Raw genomic sequence first — 21,243 nt, forward strand, 5'->3', positions numbered from 1 at the left:
AGACGAAAAAATGGAACAATTTTTAATGCCCTAAAATAGTTCCAAGGTCTGACTCAACATGGATATGTCTAAGTTTTTTTAGGGAAATACGGAGGAGAGAGAGCGGAGGGACATATGTACAATTACTTTTGAGTGGTGTCAGTTTGTGCGGACTAAAAAATGCAGGGCGTTTAATGCAAAAAAATGTCAAGGAATTTATATAGCGATGCCCCGAGGCAAGATCTCAACCGTCAGAAGCGAATCCGACGGATTTTCGTCCATCTCTTACCATCCATCTTCCGAGACCTCTGGATGAATTTCCATCCCAGTTTTCGTCCAATCCCGTAGACGAATTGATTTTTTTCGTCATAAACCATCCCTTCTGCGTCCCTGCACTATAATTAGGAAACGATATGTTTGGGACGTGACACCCAGATGTGACGGGACAGATGACGATCCGTGACGAACGGTGATGTGACGAAAGTTTCATCACGTCACCGTCCAGTCACACATCATAGGATTTTGGAAAAATCCGTCATGTTCGCGTCACCGTCATGGTTTGCAGCGTCCCCGTCACCGGACGGCATCACCGTCACGTGTGACGGAAAAAACAACCATACGGAGGAGAGAGAATTGGAGGGGCATATCTCCAATTATATTTGGATGGCATCCTTTTGCGCGCCTGAATTAATGTAGAGACTTTTCTGCAAACTGCCAAGAAATCGAGTTAGCGACACCACATGTCGAAATCTCGGCCGTCGAAAAGCTCAAATCTAACGATTTTTAAGCTTTTTTGGTCATTTTTAAAATTCCGTCACGGCTGTCATCCGTGACGGCCATCCCGTCACGTCACTCGTCCGTGGCCCTCCGTCACCCTCATGTCACTGTCACGCCCAGTTCATCATCCGTCACCGTCACCGTCACAGGCCCCTAATTTTGTCACCATCACCGTCAGGTCATATGGATCGTTGCCGTCACCGTAACGTGTGACGTGCAGGATGATGGCTGCCGTTCCCTAAAGTCTAAGTGGGACGGTTTTCGAACGGGACGGGGTCGTCGTCCCGTCCCGTCCTGCATTATAAATAGAGATAGCTTTTCCCGGTAAGACACTGCCTTGAACCAGAGACGGCCGCGACTGGCCGCGGCGGCGGAGATCGGCGGAAGGCGGCGACCGGCGGTGCGAAGCTCTCCGTCTCTGGCATGCCGAGATTTCTCCTGCCATCTCCTCTCCATCTCTCTCCCTTTCCAGTTTCTTCGCCCAAAATCTCTTCAATCGGTGCAAAATTGGGAGTTCAATCTGTTCATCTGACGCAGAATTCGAAATTTCCGATCCCGAGGCGATCAGAAATTTGGATTCGCAAAGACGGCGATGGAACTCGCCCAAATCGACAAATCGGTGCCCTCATCAGCAAGATCGGAGATCTTCAACATCAAGATCACCTCCTCAGCGAGATTCTCCCTTTTCTGATCAGAAACGACGATCTCCCGATCATGATCCGCCGCCTCAGCCAGATCAAAGGCCCCGACAGAGCGAAGCAGAGCTTAACCTTCCTCGTGCACTGCCTCTGCAAGAACGGGCGGCTGCAGCCCGCGTTCGACGTCGTCTCCGCCATGAACAAGACCGACTGCAGAGCTTCGATCGAGGCCTACAACTGTCTTCTCCACGGCCTCTGCCATGTGGGCAGGGTGGAAGAAGCTCTGAAGCTTGTTCATCAGCTCAAGCTCTCCATGAAACTCGACGTCGTGACCGTCACGACGGTGATGGACGGGTTCTGCAAGGTGGGCAGGACAGACGAAGCCATGGAGCTTCTAGAAGACGCCATGGAAGCCGGTGTGAGCCCCAACACCGTCACCTTCAACGTTCTGATCAATGGGTTTTGCAGGGAAGGTCGGGCTATGGAGGGCGTCTCTCTCCTCCAGAAGATGAACTTCCCTGACGAGATTACTCTCAGAACTCTTCTGCGTGGCCTTCTCAGGTCCCGCCATGTCCGCCAAGCTCTGGAGATCTTCTCCAAGATGGAGGAATCTGGGATTCAGGCTCAAGAACAGGAGATGAACTCGCTGATCCGAGGGGTTTGCAGGGAGAGCGGGTCTGATCCGACGGTCCTGATTGAAGCGGAGAGACTTCTGGGGAAGATGATGGAGATGGGCGCTGAGATCTCGCCGTTCACAAGGTGTTTGATTGTTTGCGCGTTTGCTAATGGCGGGCTTGCTGGGAAGGCTCTGGGGCAGCTGGAGGAGATGGAGAGGGGGGGTGACGTGGCCTGCTCTAAGGCGAAGATCACGTATGACGTGGCGATCAGGGTCTTCTGTGAGCGAGGAGAAGGTGACGTGGCCATCAGAGCTCTTGGGATGATGATCATGGCGGGGAGAGGGCCGTCCATGTACGCTTGTGAGAAGGTGATTGTGGAGATGAACGGGCAAGGGAGGTTTCTTGAAGCTTGTTCTGTATACGCTGCTGCGGTTAAGTGGGGAGTTCCTCTTGTTCAACGCCCAAGTAAGATCATTGATTGATTCATTGTTTGCTTGTTTTTTTTTTTTGATTGGTAGAAGCCTGACGTATAGAGGAGATGGGAGGGATCAAGTTTTGCCCAGTTTTGATTGCTACGTATCAGAGTTCTTCAGCCTGCGGATTGAATCTCCTAGCATGCTAGGAAACTCGTGTTTGGGCTCAGCGTTAATGATGATGACGATGACTAATTATCGTCGTCGGCCTCCAGTTTCCAAGTGTCTCCTTCCTCATTTTCTTTCTCCATCATCATCATTGTCATCATCATCATCATCATCGTCATCCTGTTTCCAACAGCCATCGTTGTCATTGTCATTTATCGGTTGATGACGAATAGTCGTTGTTGCCGTCCTGAATTGCAGTCAACATTATCTTCGTCACCCATCAATCTATGATAAACCTCCATCATCACCATCATTATCATCTTGTTTCCAGTAGCCATCACTGTCATTGTCATCCATCAGTTGATAACGAATCATGATGATGATGATGATGTTGATGATGATGATGATGATCATCATCATCATCCTGTTTCCAACGGCCATGGTCGTCATTGTCATCTATCATTTGATGGCGACTCGTCATTGTCGCCATCATCCGGTTTCCATGAATTGCAGTCAACATTATCTTCTTCACCCATCAATCTATGATAAACCTCCATCATCACCATCATTATCATCCTGTTTCCAGTAGCCATCACTGTCATTGTCATCCATCAGTTGATAACAAATCATCATCATCATCATCATCCTGTTTCCAACGGCCATGGTCGTCGTTGTTATCTATCATTTGATGATAACTCGTCATTGTTGCTGTCATCCAGCTTCCATGAATTGCAGTCATCATTATCTTCTTCATTCATCAATCTTCGATAAACCTCCATCATCACCATCATTATCATCCTGTTTCCAATAGCCATCACTGTCATGGTCATCCATCGGTTGATGACGATTCATTGTCGTCATCTCTTTTCTACGAGTCACTGTTTTTCATGATGATAAACCTCCATCATCATCGTCGTCGTCGTCCTGTTTCCAAGAGCCATCATCATCATTGTTATCTATTGGTTGACAATGAATCATCCGTCATCGTCATCATCATCCTGCTAGTCATTGTCATCATGGCGAAGTATTGAATTCTCAGCATTATGTGCTCCTTAAGTTTTGGATCTGAATCGCACGATCAAGTCCTTATGGGGATCTCTTCCATCGATAAGTTCTCATGGGACCATATCAGTGTGAAGCAATTTTTTCCACCTAATCATCTGTTCTTGGTTCCAATGTCAAAGCATTGATCAGGCTTGAACATCTGATGCCAACGTCAAGAACAACTTTTAAACCAGAAGTTCTAAGTCAAATGCGAATTCTGGGTCAACATTTTTATGTGATCTTAAAGGCCTTGGTTTATCCTGCTGGCTTTCATTTAACCATGTTATTTTTGTGACCAAATGTCCCCCATTATCATTATATTTCCTCATTCATCTTTTCCTTCCCCCCAAAGTGAATGCAAGTCTTTCCATATAATTTCATCAGTGTTGGTTTCTACTGTCACTGTAGATAGTAGAAGTCAAATTATCGATTATGCAAAAAAACAAAAGTTGGCATCAATGTCAACCTCTTAATCTCCTGGAGTTGCAAAAGACAGCAGACTTGTTCCCCCTCAAATCACTTAAGTCTTTGATTCTCATGTTGGTTTCTGTGTTTCGCTTATCCATCTCTGTACAAATAAAAAGATCTTTTGTTGGCCTTGCATTCATCCATTAGTTTGGATGATCTTTTTATCAAGATCATCAAAGTCATGCCAACAACAAGATGATCTTTTTATCTCCACTGTCTCGTATTTAAAGTCAAACCTCTCAAAACAGGACTTAAAATGTCAAAGTGAAAATCAATTTCAAGGTCGACACTCTTGGTGAGACGTAATGGTCCTTGCCTATAATATTCCATTTGGGTATTGGATTCTTCTTGGGGACACCTAGCACTTTGTTACAAGTGGTAAAAAAGAAAGTCAAACATATATAATAACTAAAGATGCAAGGGCCCGAAGGCAGTGTGAAGATTAACATTTTGGATCCCCATATCAAAGGATGCTCTATATGGATCTTGAAATTTCAAGTCAAGTCAAATTAATCGATTGGGCCATGCATGGAGAGTCAAAAAGTTGATATTCATTCATACTAATCTCCCTGATTTCGACTGTCAACCTGTTTCCAAGGAGGAACGTAAAATGTCAAGGAAAATAATAAAATCAATGTTGAAACAGATGTTAGAATTGTCAGTAGGAAGGATAATTTTTGGTTTTATCAATTGCTATCTCATTTAGATACAAATGTATTTCCTTCAAATTTTAAAAAGATTACCTTTCAACTTTCTATAGAGAGGAAGAAAGGGGGAGTCAGGGAGATGCACATTTTTTTATTTATTAGTCCTATTCCAATAATGAAGCTTTCCTTCACAACCTTGAAGTTAATAACTAATGTTTCTACTTTCATTATTGAAGGAATAGTATTACTGCTTAAGAGGTGGAGAGAGAGGCAATGAAAAATGTATGTGAGAGATGGTGTGAGGAAGAGATAGAGAGGGGGGATAAGAAGAAAGAAAGTGATAGAGAGAGAGAGAGTGGCATCCCAATCCCACTTGGATTCTGGGGCTTGTAGAAGCTGTCAGGAGATATTTGTGTGCCTCAAGAAGATCCTGATAGAACAAAACAGAGCATATGCAGCTATGACAAATTAGAGCTGAGATCCTAGCAGAAGAAAAATCTATCAGAGGATCCTGTCAGAAGATCCTGTCAGAGAAGATCTTGTCAGTTCTAGAAGAATCTGCTTCTTGTGCCACAAGTTGCCAATGGGCCTTAGAAAATGGGCTTCTAGGCCACATCACTTGCTGACCTTGCCGTTTACTGGGCATGTAGCTGAGGGTCATCGTCTTGCCGGCACCGCCATTGCTAGACCTGCAGCCGCACGTCGCTGCTATCCAGACCCACTGCCAACTCTTTCCCTGTTTTGCTGTTTATAATTTTATTCCTCATTTTGCAGGACACATATCCCTGACCTATTCGCCGATGGATGGGCAGGACTGCATGTTGCTGTTGCACAGCGTCCAGGTAGGCCACACTATGCTGAACCCTGATCTTGTACTATGTCATAATCCAAAATAAGAATAATAAGGAAGAAAAGCAAGAATTATAAACAAAAAGTTGTGGAGAAGGCACCTCATAGATGATGCATTCTTTCCCCTTGTTTACAAGGACTCTTCGTTATCAACAAGCCAAGTCCGAACAACATAAACCACAAAACCAATACAGAAGCCAAAGGACACCAATACTATGAAAATTCTCAACCATAGGGATGAGACGAAGGCCTCCAAGACAAGCCCACGCCAGAGGTAGAACCACCCAACGCAGAAGGCGGCACCGATAGTTGCGCCAACGGTGACTTGCTCTACGGTATGAAGCCTTTGCGAGACGCGGATCCATGACTGATCATTGCAACGAACGAAAGTCAATGCCAACTGTCCATCTAAATAGCTGCAGATACAACTGCAGGAGAAGAGGATGCTCTTACAAGATATACGCCGCAGGCAATGGTGAAAAACACCAGGCTTAGTGTGTAGAAGTTAACTCCCAAAGAGTCAATCACTGGCATTCCAGTAAAACAGAAGAGATTAAAAAACGAAGGAAACTGATAAGTGAGAAAAAATGAATATGACAGTTATAAAAAGTTTTGTAATTTGCTCGTGTCTTCGTATATGAAACCCTGATTTTCCTTTTAAATTAGTTTTTTAGCTTTTTGTGGGAAAAACATAGTTAATAGTCCACAGAGTAAGTAATATTTTATCAAAAACAAAAATAAACCAATGAAAATGTTTCTTTTAGTTCCTAAATCCCTGTTTGATTGATCAACCTGTGACATTCTAAATCTTCATTTATATTGAAATCAAAACGTTCTCTGGATTGATAATACAATCCTTCCAAAGGGGGATGAATCGATCAATTGGTCATTTTTCTGGTGGCAAGGAGTGTGCTTCCAAAATCCGCATATTTGGAAAGGATTGAATTACTTTTCATAACCCAGATTTTGAAAAATCTGCCATCAAAATCGTACTATTTGACAAAAGAAAACCATTAGAATTAAATTTCGGTGCAGTAAATAAAACAAGGAAAAAATTCGTAGTATAATTCCTTAATCTTTATCATCCTTCTCTTAGTTGATGAACTACAATATAGCAGATATATCTGATTAAATTCAAAGATATGAACTGATTTGAATCATGCAACTTACAAGAAATCACCACATAAGATGCAGCATAGAATATAGATTGAGCATGCGATGAAGGCATTCCAGGGTCAGATCTCAGAGACGGGTCTGGTCTTTGATGATTGAACACTTGTTTCAACTGGTTAGATAGCATGGCATTGATCACAGAACCCATCGCAGTCCATATAGCCTCTGCATCATGCTTCCACAAGATTACTACGCCAAAAAGGCCTGCTACAATCCACTTGCTCTAATTGCCATGAAAGGAACATAAACATTTAGAATTATATCTTAGAAATTCGAAACCACTATAAATGGCAGCAGGAATGGATAAAATATGACAATCATGATGGTTTCATAAGCAGAAATAAAAAAAATAAAAATAAAAATAATCAGCAATGCATGTGAGAGAATAGATATGAAAGGAATAACCAGTGATCCTATTGAGAAACTTGGAGTTTAAGAATTATGGCGGAGAAATTGTAAACCCTGATTCGTGGCATCAGAGATGAAGTATGAGAATCAAGAAGGCTTAACTACCATATTTAATAAAAGAAACATAAATCTACGACAAAGAATAAATAAGGAAAAATCGGTGATGCAGTTGAAACACTTGGGCTCTAAGAATTATATCTTTGAAACAATAAACTCAGATACGTGGCAGAAGAGATTAATAAAGTACGAAAATGAAAAAAGGTTTAACGACCATAAATTAAAAAAGTTAAAAATAAAAAACAGAAACCTTTAAAAGACTAGATGTAAAAAAACTTTGACTTTTAGAATTCCATTGAAGAAATCGTGAACCCAAATACATGGCAGCAGAGAGAAACAAAGAAAGACAATCAAGAAGGTTTAACAGTCAGATGATCAATGATAATAATAATGATCACAGATACAAGAGAAAGCATGAATAAGGGGAACAATCAGTAATGCCACGGAAACACTTAGCCCCAAAGAATCATAGCTAAGAAATTTTGAATCATGACACATGTCAGCAGATATGGACAAAGTATGAGAATCAAGGCGGCATAATAGCCAGAAATAAACGAGAGAAAGCACGAATAAAAATTGAACAATCGGTGAAGATGCGAAGATCATAGAACGTAACACACCAGCTTGTTGAGCGTGGACTCCAGCCCTTGAGAGGAGAAGTCCAAGTCAAACTTCAGAGACCCATTCTCAAGAACAACAGCCTCTTCTTTCCTCATCCGAGCGCCGATTTCGTCCCCACGACCATCATCGATCCCAAACTCTGGAGCTTTGACCAATTCATTCAACTCGGTGCCTTCTGGCTGAGCCCTCATCCCAGACTTCAATCGCTTGTTTTTACCCTTACCCAATTGAAAATCGAGCCTTTTCGAGCTCAATTTACCCAGAAAAAAGATGGGTTTGGCAGAATTACGCGGAGATGAACGGGCAATTGTTGGAGTATTTTGCAGCATGGCCGCCATTGAGGAGTAATGGAAAGAAGGGGGGATTGAGAGAGGAGAAGGAAGAAGGCTGGGAATGCGACGACGTCATGTCCGTATCTTCGTTCGTGGTTCAGAAGAATTACCGGCAAGGATGTGGTTGAGGAGAACGACGGACTCCTGCCGTGTTCTTTCTTCTCCTCTATTCTATACTGACCTGGGCTGCGGGATGTGGCCTCGTTATTGGGAGCCAATAGAAAATTGTTCATATTTTTATTTTTTTGTAGTTCCAAAATTTGTTGCAAAATAAGGGTTCTGAACTCATCCACTTGATAGTCCTAGACAGGGTTTGATGGTTCAACTCCGGTCCGGGTTTTTAGCAAAGACCAAAACCTTACCTAAACTTAGGACTGGTTCCGGTCCAGTCTAGTCCTGTCCCGGTCCGGTCCGGGTTTTTAGCAAAGACAAAAACCTTACCTAAACTTTGGACCGGTTCTGATCCGGTCCAGTCCTGTCTCAGTCCGGTCCGGGTTTTTAGCAAAGACCAAAACCTTACCTAAACTTAGGACCGGTTCCGGTCCGGTCCAGTCCTGTCCTGGTCCGGTCCGGGTTTTTAACAAAGACCAAAACCTTACCTAAACTTAGGACCGGTTCCGGTCCGGTCCAGTCCTGTCCTGGTCCGGTCCGGGTTTTTAACAAAGACCAAAACCTTACCTAAACTTAGGACCGGTTCCGGTCCGGTCCAGTCTTTGTCCAGTTCTGGTCAGGTTGACTAGCCAATGTCAAAGTCAAAGTATAAAATGTATGTTCATGGTTATGTCAAATATCCTCTACATCAACAGGGTGCCCATGGACGGTCAAATATATGGCAACTATCCTAAGCTCAATAGAAACCTCTCCGGCAAGTTAGATTTTTATATAAAATATTAACTAAATATTTCATAATTTATTTCTGGTTCCGGTCCGATTTGTCCCTTGGATCTAGACTTTTTTGACCAGCCGGCCCACCCTCAAATGCAGGATCAACGGTCCCAGGTTCAGTCTGGCAAAACCAGTCCTCGGTCCTAAATGTCCAACCTTAGTCCTAGAAGATATTTTTAACATTTTTTGTTAATGTAAATATCGATTAGTTCATGATTCTTTCTGAGTTAAAATTTGAATAAAAGTATGTATCATATCTTAATCTAATTCAAGACAACTTTTCATACTTAACTAAGACACCTTTTTAATAATAAATGCCCTTCTCACACTTTTTACAACTACAGCGGGTGTTTGCCCCTTCTGCATAAATCTTTAAAAATCACTATGTTTACAACTACGTTGGCCTTGCAGGATAATTTTATTGGGGTTTCAAATTTAAGACCCCCAAAAATTTCCCAGGCTTACCGTCCCCAAATATATGGAAACCCATCTCTACCACATCCAGGTTTTCAGCCTCTCACATTGTAAGTGTTCAGTTCTGCATTCTGAAATATAAACTCCATCTAAAATGATACAACAAAAGCACAATGGTGAATATGCTCATCCAAATTGACTCATTCAAGGAGTTGAATGAAAATATCAAGAGACAGGTACATGCTTATTTAGTAGATTCAACTTGAGGGAAGAAAGTCATGGAGGTGCAATTGGATGAAGCCATACCTAGAAAAGATATAGTCCAACCAATGGTTAAATACAGATCACGAAAAAAAAAATATTTTACCCTTGAGAGACAACTATTCTTACATGCCACCAGATCAAGTGATAAGAGGGTGTATCAACCATGACACCCACTTTCTAATACAATGAAGAATATGGATCTCGTGGCTCTACCATCTAGCGAAGAGGTCAATGAAGTCCTTATGCCCTTAAAAGGGATAGAACACTTCTGTCCTGATGATTTTTCAATAATTCATTTTTTGAATACCAAGACATCATACATACATACCTGGACCAAGCCATTAAGGAAATATTTATACCCAAGGTCTTCCCTTGATGTTGAAAATCAACTTTTGATGCACTAGCCCCTTTAATGATATAAATGGATAATCCATCTTCTTTTTGATATTTTCACTCTATTAGTCTTTCTAATGTATGTCATAAGTATAATCGAAGATATTTAAAAAAGACGGCATTCTCCTTAATAAGAATATCTCTGAAAGAAATACAGTTTTGACAAAGGTAGGCAATTCCTCATAACATCATATTTGTTTAAGAACTTGCAGAATTATATGATTACCACATACCAGGATCTAATGTAATCATAAGGATTGACATGGATAAAGCTTCTAATATCATCAAACGAAATTTCCTTACCAAAGCGTTGGTTTCACCAATGATTTTATCACCCTATAAATGATTATAATTATGAGAAGCACTTCTCTCATTGGGGAATGAAAATTCAACTCAATTATGCAAGAATAAACAAATTTTTTTCCAATTAAATCCCTAATTATTAACTTTATTATTGTTGAAGAAGTTCTTGATATATCTCTTTCTCAAGAAATCCCACAATGCCTCATTTAATCTTAATTCTTAAAAAGAAGGTTGCTCTCTTTCCTCACACTCTACTTTTGTTGATGATGTTACAATTATGTGGCTTGCAAGCCAATCAAATATTCATAGATACCATATATATTTTATAATACACGAGATATTGTTATAACTGAAGTGCATAAATACATGTAATAGTTTTTTAGTTGATACGACCATGACGTGCAAACAAAAATAGAAATAAACAATATTTTTTAATTAATTAACTATTTTTAAAGGAATGACAGTGCTAAGAACAGAGGTTAGCATGATCGGCTCTGATACCAATTTGATGTAACACAACGATTGGGTTTGGCCGATTTGCATTCCACCATAGAAGATCGAGACGAAGAATACAATGGAATGCAACGTATTAATGCATATATTTAAGATAATTTTGCGATCAGTATGCAATCGTCAGGTGATGCGAGACACAGCTTAATTGGACGACACATGACAGGTTTTTACATGATCAAGCTCCCAATGACCCACACGAATTGAATCAAAGAGGATACGTAGTGAGGGACGTTATCTGTCCAAGAGTGTCCACACTATCAAACGTATACAACCGGCTGCAATACTATCAAAGAGAACTTCCTAAACGATGGCGGTGGCTAAAACCTATATCAAATATTGAAATCACTCGAGACAACGAAGTAAGCGAGGATGACACTGGAAGACGTAATTATTTGCTGTGAATTAGGGGAGATGGGAATGATACCTCTGGTATGAATGCAATCGATGCAGAGAGATTGATATTAGAGTGGAACCGAGCACGATCAGAGAGTTGCTTAAGTTTGAACTCAAGATACGATGAGAATCAAGGCTTCAGCCTCGGTCATCCGCAGGGGTCCCCCCAATCAATAGAATCAAATCAACAAATAATGGGTGGAATGATCAGGAGATCATCATACAACCTATCCGTCCACCCTGTTGATGGAGCCCAGTCAGAGCTAACGGAAGATGGTAGGGATTTGGCAATGGTGCACACATTCACATAGGAATCTAAGTATTTAGGAGAGGCTCAACGACGTTCTATCCCTTCTGGGATGCGGTCAGAGTCGTGTAATCTGGGATTCCCATTCGTGATGGAGAAGGTATCACCGTCTATCACTGGGGTCGCTGTGGGTCGCAAACATGAACAAGAATGGGGCAGTGATTTGGGAATCACCAGATGAATTCTAAGACACCGTGATGAATGTTTCTGAGAAGGCCAACCTTGGATCGACCAGTGCACAAAGACGTGGAAGGAGAAACGATGGCCTTTAGGGAGATCTGAGAAAAGTCAATGGTTGGCCTCAGGCAACACAACCTCTGTGATGAAAAGACTGCTGCTATGACTCTGCAGTATCTTGTAGAAGGGGAGAGAATATTGTGGCTTTTTGGGAAAAAAAGTAGCTTTCTGATGTAGTTGAGAATGGATGGAAGAGATCGGAGTAGAGGATGATCCTTCGATCCAATCGATCTTCAACACTGATCTTATCCTTCCACTATAATAACCTGAGTATAACTCTCAGGAACAATGTGCGATATTTCTTCAAATGACTGACCGTAGGGAAGTGTGGCAAAATGGGATTCTTCCTAGAGTGGGATTAACAACCGTAGAACCCAGCTGTGGATTGATTTCCTTCAATTCCATTAGAGTTGAAGCAATCGCCGTCCACAATCAAATGACTGCGCAGCAAGGATCCGATTGGAAATCCTATATGAATGAATCACCACCAATCTTGGGAAACAACGAGTGGGCTCTTCTTGAGATAACTTGAGCGATCTCTTCTTCTTCTTTTCCTGCGATAATGCTCTTTCTTCTTCTACAAAATCTTCTTCAGAAAAGATAACAGAACACAAAGATAACTGCTACTAGAAAATCAGATGTGAAACTTCTTCAAATTGACCAAGCCTGAAATCCCACGTCCACTTCTCCCCCTCTTATAGAAGGGGAAAGCCTATTGGGCTTCCCTTTAAAATTTTTTTTTAGGGGAAGAAGAAAGTCCAGCCGGGATTTCCTCCCCCTAAAGATGGCACTAATATAAATAAATAAAAATGAACAGGAGTCCAGTACTCACACAGGAGAGGCCTACCAACAATCCAACAGCGACGAAAATGAAAATTACATAAAGACACACGACACAAAGTGAGACGATGATGCCGCTTCTCAAACCTGATAGTGGAACTATAGATTCTTCACGACAGCTTGGGCTTCGCAATGTGGCTGGCGATGGGTTGGGATGCAATCGACTGGATGGTCCTCCATCAGTGATACCTGGATCACTTAGGAAAAAAAAATTCTAATTGGGGAAGTGTTAACAACTGCCCAAGTGACAAAATTATTTACCGCCAACTAATGCAAATCCCAAGGTAGATACCTTAGAGCCTCAACTTAAATGGAAATTTTCATGTGGTTCCTATTGAGACCATTTCTCAACAAATTTCCTTGACATACTTGGGGGAATCACATGGAGGCCCCCTGATATACTGACTTTTTAACACTTTTTTTATGGAAACTTATGATCCTAGGGTTTCTCATAAACCTTATAATGACCATCATCTAAGCTCTCAATGTTACTCTAAACAAAATCCTTGAATGCAAAGATCATTTAACTTTTTTCTTTGATCTTGGAACCAAATTTTCCCCAATGGGTCTCACAAATTTTAAAGCATAATTACAATGAGCTTGGTTGATTGATTTAACCAAAATTTTATACCCATCCCAATATTCTATTTTAAGCTCTTTCATATTATCGTGGAATAGAATACATTCCATGAGATATCTGGAAAGGTTAATATTCATCTTGTTTCGAGGCAAGCTATTGTCACTCAGGAGGTGGTGAGACAAGTAAAGCATTGGAGAAAGAAACTATGAATCTGGTACCACCATGAATTTTTGTGATCGCCATGAAGCTGGTGCCACCATGTAATATGCAAACAGAGTAATGAAATTTTGTGATGCTACAGCAGTAGAGACAACAAGGCTACCCAATCCATAACCAGTACAAACATTGGACTTGTACCAACGTTCCACAGTTTCCCGCAAACTAATGGTGGACAGAGCAGCCAAGCCTAACATGGGAATTTGAGGGGGAAGTAGGGCATCCTACAATATCATACCTGGCTTATTATCTTTTAATATTGATATTTTTTTGGCACTCAAACTAAAATTGCAACATAATTTATGCCAATGAAAAATGTACTTCTACTATGTGAGCAGTCAAACCTTGATGAGATTTCTTAGAATCTGACTTGAAAATATTCGTTATATTTCTAATTAATTATACATATGTGCCTTAATGGCTATGGAGGATATATAAATGTTTCACAGACATAGCATGCATAACTACCCAAACAGTGATGCACTATCCGATCATAGGGAAAAAATGGAAATAGACATATATTCATGTCCTGGAAATACTTTCCTAAGGGCCCATGTTGTTGCTATCACATAGAGACCCCTGACATGCCACCAATGCCTCACTAAGTACTACATAGCACATTTGAGGAAAATTGGATGGATGTGAAATGATAATGCTTGGCATGGAATTGATTTGGTGTAATGCATTTCTAGTATATCAAATAAAGAGACTTTAACAATATATACATGGGCTCAATCACTTTACATGTTATTTCTGATCACACATACATGCTTCCTAAATATATAAGATAGGAATTGAAACACTTCAAATGGATCCTACATGAAATAAGGAATGTATCTACTCTACTTTTAGCTTGAGTGTCATCATTTAGTGTGGATAAAGGTCTCAAGTGTAGTTTTGGCAATGTGTCTTATAGCCATGCTCAACCAAAAAAACTCGAGTCCCAGAATTTTCACTAGTCAATAATATAACCCTGAATGTGTTTGTCATGGGGCTAAACTTGAGCAGCCTTCGCAGTTTATTAGTGTGATGGCCTTGTTCTTGTTCAACCAGTGACGCAGCCTTCATAATCACAACAAAAGTCTTTGAGTATATAATATTTTAGGGAGAAGAAGTGGGGTCGACCCTTTGCAAGAGAACACTATGAACTATATTTCCATGATAATCTATAGAGTCACTTAGGCGTAGCTATGCGCCAGCATGACCTTTGTAAGTTGGCACCTGGTCATTACATCAGTGATGGGGGACCGCCTTGACTTGCACCACACCTAACCTGCCTGGTCATCTCCTTGACCTGCAGCTTAGAATGTTGATTCTGTCGTTCCTCTCCCACAACACGTGCGCCCACAGCCGGTCCCCCATGGTGTGCCACGTGCCTATGGGACTTGGGAAAAGGATGCTAAAAAATGCCTCTTCCAGATCTGACATCCTTCATGAACATCTAGAGGTTGCATTACCGCGCATGAGGTCTCCCTACCCCGTGTCGGCAGCACTCCTGGGCAGCCAATGCTTCATCCACAAAGACTGTCATCAACTTTCCATAAGTCATCACCTAGGACCTAGATGGGCATCACAACCTGAATGTTGTATGGATGCCCAGTATTAGTTGTGGCACATCCACCGCTACTGGCACGAATCAGGCAAACACACAGACCTGCCATGCGTGCAGCTTAATGTTGGTTGACGCCACCACCAATCACATGCATAACACTGCCGTTCTTGCAGACTGCTAGCAAGGTGCCCCATCCATGTGGGATGCCACCAAGAGAAAGCCTAGATGGCACCTCACCACTGTGTGCAACGCTGTTGGGAGCGCACCTCGCTTTGTTTATTTTGATGCTTAATATGTGACACAACCCAATAGTCCATAGAAAGCACTATATGCAGACACTAACAAAAAAAATCAGAAGTTAACTATGATATACCTAGTGATATCTAACCTTAAATTCCATTCTAGATGATGTAACACGACGATCAGGAGTCGATAATTCATGTTACGTCACAGAGGACAATCAATAAATGTGATATTAATGAGGTGAGATGGTGATTAGATTTGAAAAAAATTAACGAGAAGTACGTGGGTAGTCAGGAGATCCGGAACGTGATCAATCAACAACGCGGACGGGTTACGCCTTGATCGAGCTCCCAATGGTCCACGTGTTCAGTTCAAAGCTCAATGGAGTGGGCAACGATCTTCGTCCAAAATGTCCACACCATCGACGTAATTAATCCAATCAAGCACCGTCAATTGAAAGAAAATACTACGATAACTGATGACTACTTCTAAGCATAAATGGGTTCACTCAAGGCAGCGGAGCAACAAAAGCAGCACTGGAAGATGTAATTAAACTACCAATGTAAGGGTAGGAAAAGTGTGACCTGCGTTCTTGACAATCAGGATAATCGGCCAAGGCAGATGCAAGTGGTGATGAAGACAGCAGCGGAGAGTAGTCGATAGACTCCAAGTCGCTTGAGAAATCAACGAATCACCTTTGGCTTCCTGGAACCGATCGGCTGGTGCGGAGCAACGGAGAGTAACAATGGTAATATGGGGCGTATTATGAGAATATGCTCCCGTAGCAGCAATAAAAAAGTCACGACGACATTTCCTTTGGCAAGCTGTTGGAGTATGGCACTCTCATTTGCCCTTGGGTGATTGCTGGAGGCCCGACCGATTTCCACAAACTATTAAAGATTCTTTGTGCACCGATCGATATTGATGGTGTCAGTCAGATAAATATTCGATCGTCGCCGCAACAGAGATTTGCAGTGCAGTCAAATATCGTGGAAGAAGACGCGTGGAGTTAATTTGCAGTGCAGTCAAATACCTGACCGGAGAGGGATGATGAGAGGTATGGCCACACTGTGACCGGCGGGAAGAGGTTGGTAGATTCAATCAACCGTAGGATGCTTAGATGCCCAGGTCATCGCCGACAAAACAAAAGGGAGGATTCAGTGCGAGATGTCACCGATTCTGGCCGTTGGTGATGGTCGAGAGCAAGAGGATGATCTTGGAGGCATCGAGGGGAGCTCTTCCTTGGGGAGAATGGCAGAAGACTTTCTAGTAACACGATTGCATGATAGCTTCTTCTTATCTTCGATCAACACAAAAAAAACTTGGTGGCCTCTCAGAAAAAAAATGAACAACTGCTTTTCATGAAACGAGATCTGAAATTCATTCAACAATGACTTCTCTCTTTCTCCACGTCTGCTCTTCCCTTCTTCCCAACCAGGTTTTCTTCCCCTAAAGAGGACACTAAATCAAATTCAAATAAAGAAAACATTCAGGAGGCTGGTACACGCGCAGGAGGGGCCTCCCGTCAGTCCAACAACGATGAAAACAGAAAACAGGAAAACTACATCCAGAAGTAATTGACACGTATCGAGACGACAATGTCGCTTCTCAAGCCTGATAGTGGAATTGTGGATTCTTCACATCGGCTCGGGTTCCGCGACGGGGCTGATGACGGGTCTGGGCACATTCGATTGGATGGTCCTCAATCACTAGATGCATCATTATAATGAAATTAAAGTATATTATCACTATTTCATTTTTAAATAATAAAAAGAATGAATGTCATCGTTTGCCTTTTTTGCCTATTTTTAGCATTCCTGAATAACCTTTTTTTATTTCAAGATAAATATTTATTTAAATTATGCATGATAGTAAAAATAATATTTTAGGACTCTTTATGGGTCATTATGAATTTATATTTTGACATTAATAAATCTGAAGGCGCATTATTCACCAGTTTCTTATACCTTTCTTCTCTGTCCTCATTCGGCACCGCCACCTATTTTTTGCATCATTGTAGTCACAAATTCATAGACATTTTAAAATAAACCTGCTCCACCAATCGTAATTGATTTTTTCGCACCTTCAATCAATCATATTTAATCCAACTTATGACTGACTTTAAATGCAAACATGCACAACATGAAAAATTCTCTTTTATGTTCCTTCCCAAGTTTCTCCCAGAAATAATAATAACATTGTAAGTTAATGAACGTTTTATTTAATGTTTAAACCTTGCATCTTCCGTTGGTTGGCGGCCTCCAACATATTCAATCAAATTACAGATGACCCATGAAACATTTCTTTAGTTCAACTGTTTGAGTCACTGTCTCAAGTTGTTTATGTTATCTTTCCAACTATTTTAGAGAGGCGGACGGCAAGGGAACCATCAAGTGTTAAATCTCAAACTTGCGTGTCACAATCCAACGCTTAAACAATGCTCTTGAAAAAGGTTTCTTCATCGGTGGTGCAATAATAAAACGACGCAAGGGGTTACATTAATGCATTACATAATCTGAGTGGCTTTTGCGCAATTGCAGCCTTAGGACTTGGTCTTTGGGAGTAGAGCCTCCCAGGAATGAAGCTACAGGCGGCAGACTCTGTCAAAACAGTGCAAGAAAGAGTCTCAAACATAGATGCTCATGTTAAGAACGAGTATCAGAAACGAGGGTAGCTTATACTAAAATTATTAAAACAAACAAAATAGTGCAAGAAAGAGGCTCAAAGATAGATGCTCATGCTAAAGACGAGTACCAGAAACAACGGAGTAATTAAAATATAAAAAATATAAACGTAAGGTTTTATCCAGCAATAAGAACTCAAACGAAAGCGCAATAAGAAAGAAAAAGTACACCCTAAACTTAGTCAACGCCTATATAACTCAACGACAATAAACTATATAGATACACGTAGCCCAGTCCGAAACAGAAAAAAAACTGAACGGATATAACGTCACTTAAACTTAACCACAGGGTGAATCACTATAAACACGATGGGTCGTAAGTTAATCAAATCGCATCGCAACTCAAACCGTTCAACCAACTAAACAAATAAAGAACATCATAAGCAAAACAAAGAAAGATACATAACCAACGGCTGTTAAAACCTCTTCCTTGGGCTAAAACAATGGCGGATACGACGCAATCAAATCACTATAAACACGAAGGGTTGTGACTTAATTATTTGCTCGCGGATCTCCAACTCCGACTCGATCAAATCGCATCGCAGCTCAAACCGCTTCTACCAACTAAACAAATAAAACACATCATAACGAAAACAAAGAAAAGATACATAACCAACGGCTGTTAAAACCTCTTCATTGGGCTAAAACAATGGCGGATACAACGCAATCAAATCATTACTCCTCTCTATCTTTGTTGGCTCTCCTCTTTCATGAATTCTTCAGGAATGATACCTCTGGTCATCGTAGTCAGGGAGGGGCACGCGGCCGGACTCTATGCGGTAGAGATCGTCGACGAGGTCGTCGTAGTGGCGCTTCACGTCGTCGGCGGACTTGCCCGGCACGAGAGCGGCTATTTTGAGCCACCGGTCCGGCACGCTCTCGTCGATGACGGCCAGCGCGCGCTCGAACAGCTTGTTCTGCTCTACCGTCCACGTCGACCTCGATGCCATGTCTTGTAAATGCTGTCCTTGAACTTCGCCTTAGTTCTTCGGCTGGTATATATTGCGGAGATGAAGAGGACAGTTTGCAAGGCAACTTTCGGGCAGCTCGAAGAGACGCGCCCCTCGATGTCGTGGACTCCATCCTCGTCGTGACACGGCGTTTAGAAATGGATAACATGGATAGCACACTTCTAGATTTACTCTGGATAACGAGGGAGAGAGAGGGAGAGAGAAAGAGCGAGATATATATATATATATATATATATATATAGAGAGAGAGAGAGAGAGAGAGAGAGAGAGAGAGAGAGAGAGAGAGAGAGATATGGTACTATGAGCTGATGTTACTAGTGAAATTTAGTCTCGTTATGTGTAGAAGTGCCTCTGCTTGTTAATCTTGATCTGTTGATCTCTGCTAGTCGTGATGGGCCGTTTAGAAATGGATAGCACACTTTTAGATTTGACCCGGATGACGCCCCCGTCGGTCCGAGAGAGAGAGAGAGAGGGAGGGAGAGAGGGAGAGAGACGGAGAGAGAGAGAGGGAGGGAGGGAGAGAGAGAGAGAGGGAGAGAGACGGAGAGAGAGAGAGAGGGAGGGAGGGAGAGAGGGAGAGAGAGAGAGAGGGAAAGAGGGAGAAAGGGAGAGAGATAGAAAGGGAGAGAGAAAGAGAGAGAGGGAGAGAGAGAGAGGGAAAGAGGGAGAGAGGTAGAAAGGGAGAGAGAAAGAGAGAGAGGGAGAGATGCAGAGAGGTAGAGAGAGAGAGAGGGAGAGAGGGAGAGAGGAAGAGAGGTAGAAAGGGAGAGAGAAAGAGAGATAGGGAGAGATGCAGAGAGGGAGAGAGAGAGAGGGAGAGAGAGAGAGAGGGAGAGAGAGAGGGAGAGAGGGAGAGAGGAAGAGAGGTAGAAAGGGAGAGAGAAAGAGAGAGAGGGAGAGATGTAGAGAGGTAGAGAGAGAGAGGGAGAGAGAGAGAGGGAAATAGAGAGAGGTTGATAGGGAAAGAGAGAGAGGTAGAGAGGTAGAGAGGGAGAGAGAAAAAGAGAGAGGGAGAGAGGGAGAGAGGGAGAGAGAAAGAGAGAGAGGGAGAGAGGGAGAGAGGGAGAGAGAAAGAGAGAGAGGGAGAGAGGGAGAGAGGGAGAGAGAAAGAGAGAGAGGGAGAGAGGGAGAAAGGTAGAGAGAAAGAGAGAGAGGTAGAGAGGTAGAGAGGGAGAGAGAAAAAGAGAGAGGGAGAGAGGGAGAAAGGTAGAGAGAAAGAGAGAGAGGGAGAGAGGGAGAAAGGTAGAGAGAAAGAGAGAGAGGGAGAGAGGGAGAAAGGTAGAAAGAGAGGGAGAGAGGGAGAAAGGTAGAGAGGGAAAGAGAGAGGTAGAGAGGGAGAGAGAGAGAGAGAGAGAGAGAGAGAGAGAGAGAGAGAGAGAGAGAGAGAGAGAGAGAGAGAGAGAGAGAGAGAGAGAGAGAGAGAGAGAGAGAGATGGTCTGAGCTTTTGGTGTTTTGGCCGTTACGACCGGCTACTCATTTAAGTGTGAATATTCGAGGAAGAAGAATAGAAGCAAGGCCAGCTGTGAACTCTGTCGCATGTTAGTTCTCTTCCACGCGAGTCTAGACCCATTTGCAGTTTTACTTTCAAGGATGTAGGCAGATGGAGGATATAGAAAAGGAAAATGATACCCTTAATGGAGGATATAGGGGAATTATCCGATCCGTAAGGTGCATGAACCGAACAGGAATCTTGACTGGTTGCAGGACGAAGTCTCCTCAGAATTATTTATGGAGATAACAATCAACTTTAGTCTATTTTTATGACGAAAGTGTTTTCTAAGTGATTTAGAATTAGACGAGGTATATTTTCAGCATTGTGAAGGATCGAACAGGCTCAAGAGAAATAAGAAGAAGAGAGAAGGGCAGAGATAAGGAGACAAGGAGATGGTGAAAGGATGATTATTCGCCACAAGTCTTTATATTAGAATATAGTTTGTTTATAATCGGAACTTCCTATGTTTTAAGCCCGTCCATTATATAAAGTTAGGATGGTTACTTCTAGATGTAATCCTGGTTGCTTACGTGTGTCTTATGTAGATTGAATCCTGACCATCTATTTATCATCCAATATTTGAACCTATTTTGAATCCTGACCGCTTATCGTCTTAAACAGTATAATGTACATATTTGTCTCTTACTACGTAATCTTTGTATTAAGTCCTATTGTTTCTTGCGAGCTGACTGGTTCCCAATTGACCATTCTTCAATACCCGCCTGTAAAGCGCTAATGCAGTACTGAGACGTAGAACTTGCCCCT

The 21,243-nt window shown here is 42.0% G+C and overlaps 3 protein-coding genes across 4 annotated transcripts; 1 reads left to right on the forward strand and 2 right to left on the reverse strand.

The window, feature by feature from the left end:
* Positions 1-1,082: 1,082 nt before the first annotated feature.
* On the forward strand, positions 1,083-5,664 carry LOC144700851 (uncharacterized). The gene is made up of 2 exons (XM_078572405.1): positions 1,083-2,476; positions 5,526-5,664. Exons 1-2 carry the CDS (start codon positions 1,180-1,182, stop codon positions 5,645-5,647), a joined length of 1,419 nt encoding a protein of 472 aa, XP_078428531.1. The 5' UTR covers positions 1,083-1,179; the 3' UTR covers positions 5,648-5,664.
* On the reverse strand, positions 5,034-8,374 carry LOC144700852 (lipid phosphate phosphatase epsilon 2, chloroplastic-like). 2 transcript variants are annotated; one of them, XM_078572407.1, is made up of 5 exons: positions 7,859-8,374; positions 6,771-6,996; positions 6,054-6,127; positions 5,702-5,967; positions 5,034-5,615 (listed from the first exon to the last, which is right to left on the reverse strand). In XM_078572407.1, exons 1-4 carry the CDS (start codon positions 8,195-8,197, stop codon positions 5,731-5,733), a joined length of 876 nt encoding a protein of 291 aa, XP_078428533.1. In that variant the 5' UTR covers positions 8,198-8,374; the 3' UTR covers positions 5,034-5,615; positions 5,702-5,730. The 2 variants fall into 2 exon arrangements, with proteins under 2 accessions (XP_078428533.1, XP_078428532.1); XM_078572406.1 differs by lacking the exon at positions 5,034-5,615 and having other exon boundaries at positions 5,656-5,967.
* A 9,372-nt stretch (positions 8,375-17,746) lies between these two features.
* LOC144701499 (protein RADIALIS-like 6) lies at positions 17,747-19,150 on the reverse strand. Its single transcript, XM_078573308.1, has 2 exons — positions 18,747-19,150; positions 17,747-17,931 (listed from the first exon to the last, which is right to left on the reverse strand). The coding sequence occupies exons 1-2, from the start codon at positions 18,962-18,964 to the stop codon at positions 17,916-17,918; spliced, it is 234 nt and encodes a 77-aa protein (XP_078429434.1). The 5' UTR covers positions 18,965-19,150; the 3' UTR covers positions 17,747-17,915.
* Between the last annotated feature and the right edge of the window lie 2,093 nt (positions 19,151-21,243).

The sequence above is a fragment of the Wolffia australiana genome, chromosome 3, assembly GCF_029677425.1.
Source record: "Wolffia australiana isolate 7733 chromosome 3, ASM2967742v1".
NCBI lineage: Eukaryota > Viridiplantae > Streptophyta > Magnoliopsida > Alismatales > Araceae > Wolffia > Wolffia australiana.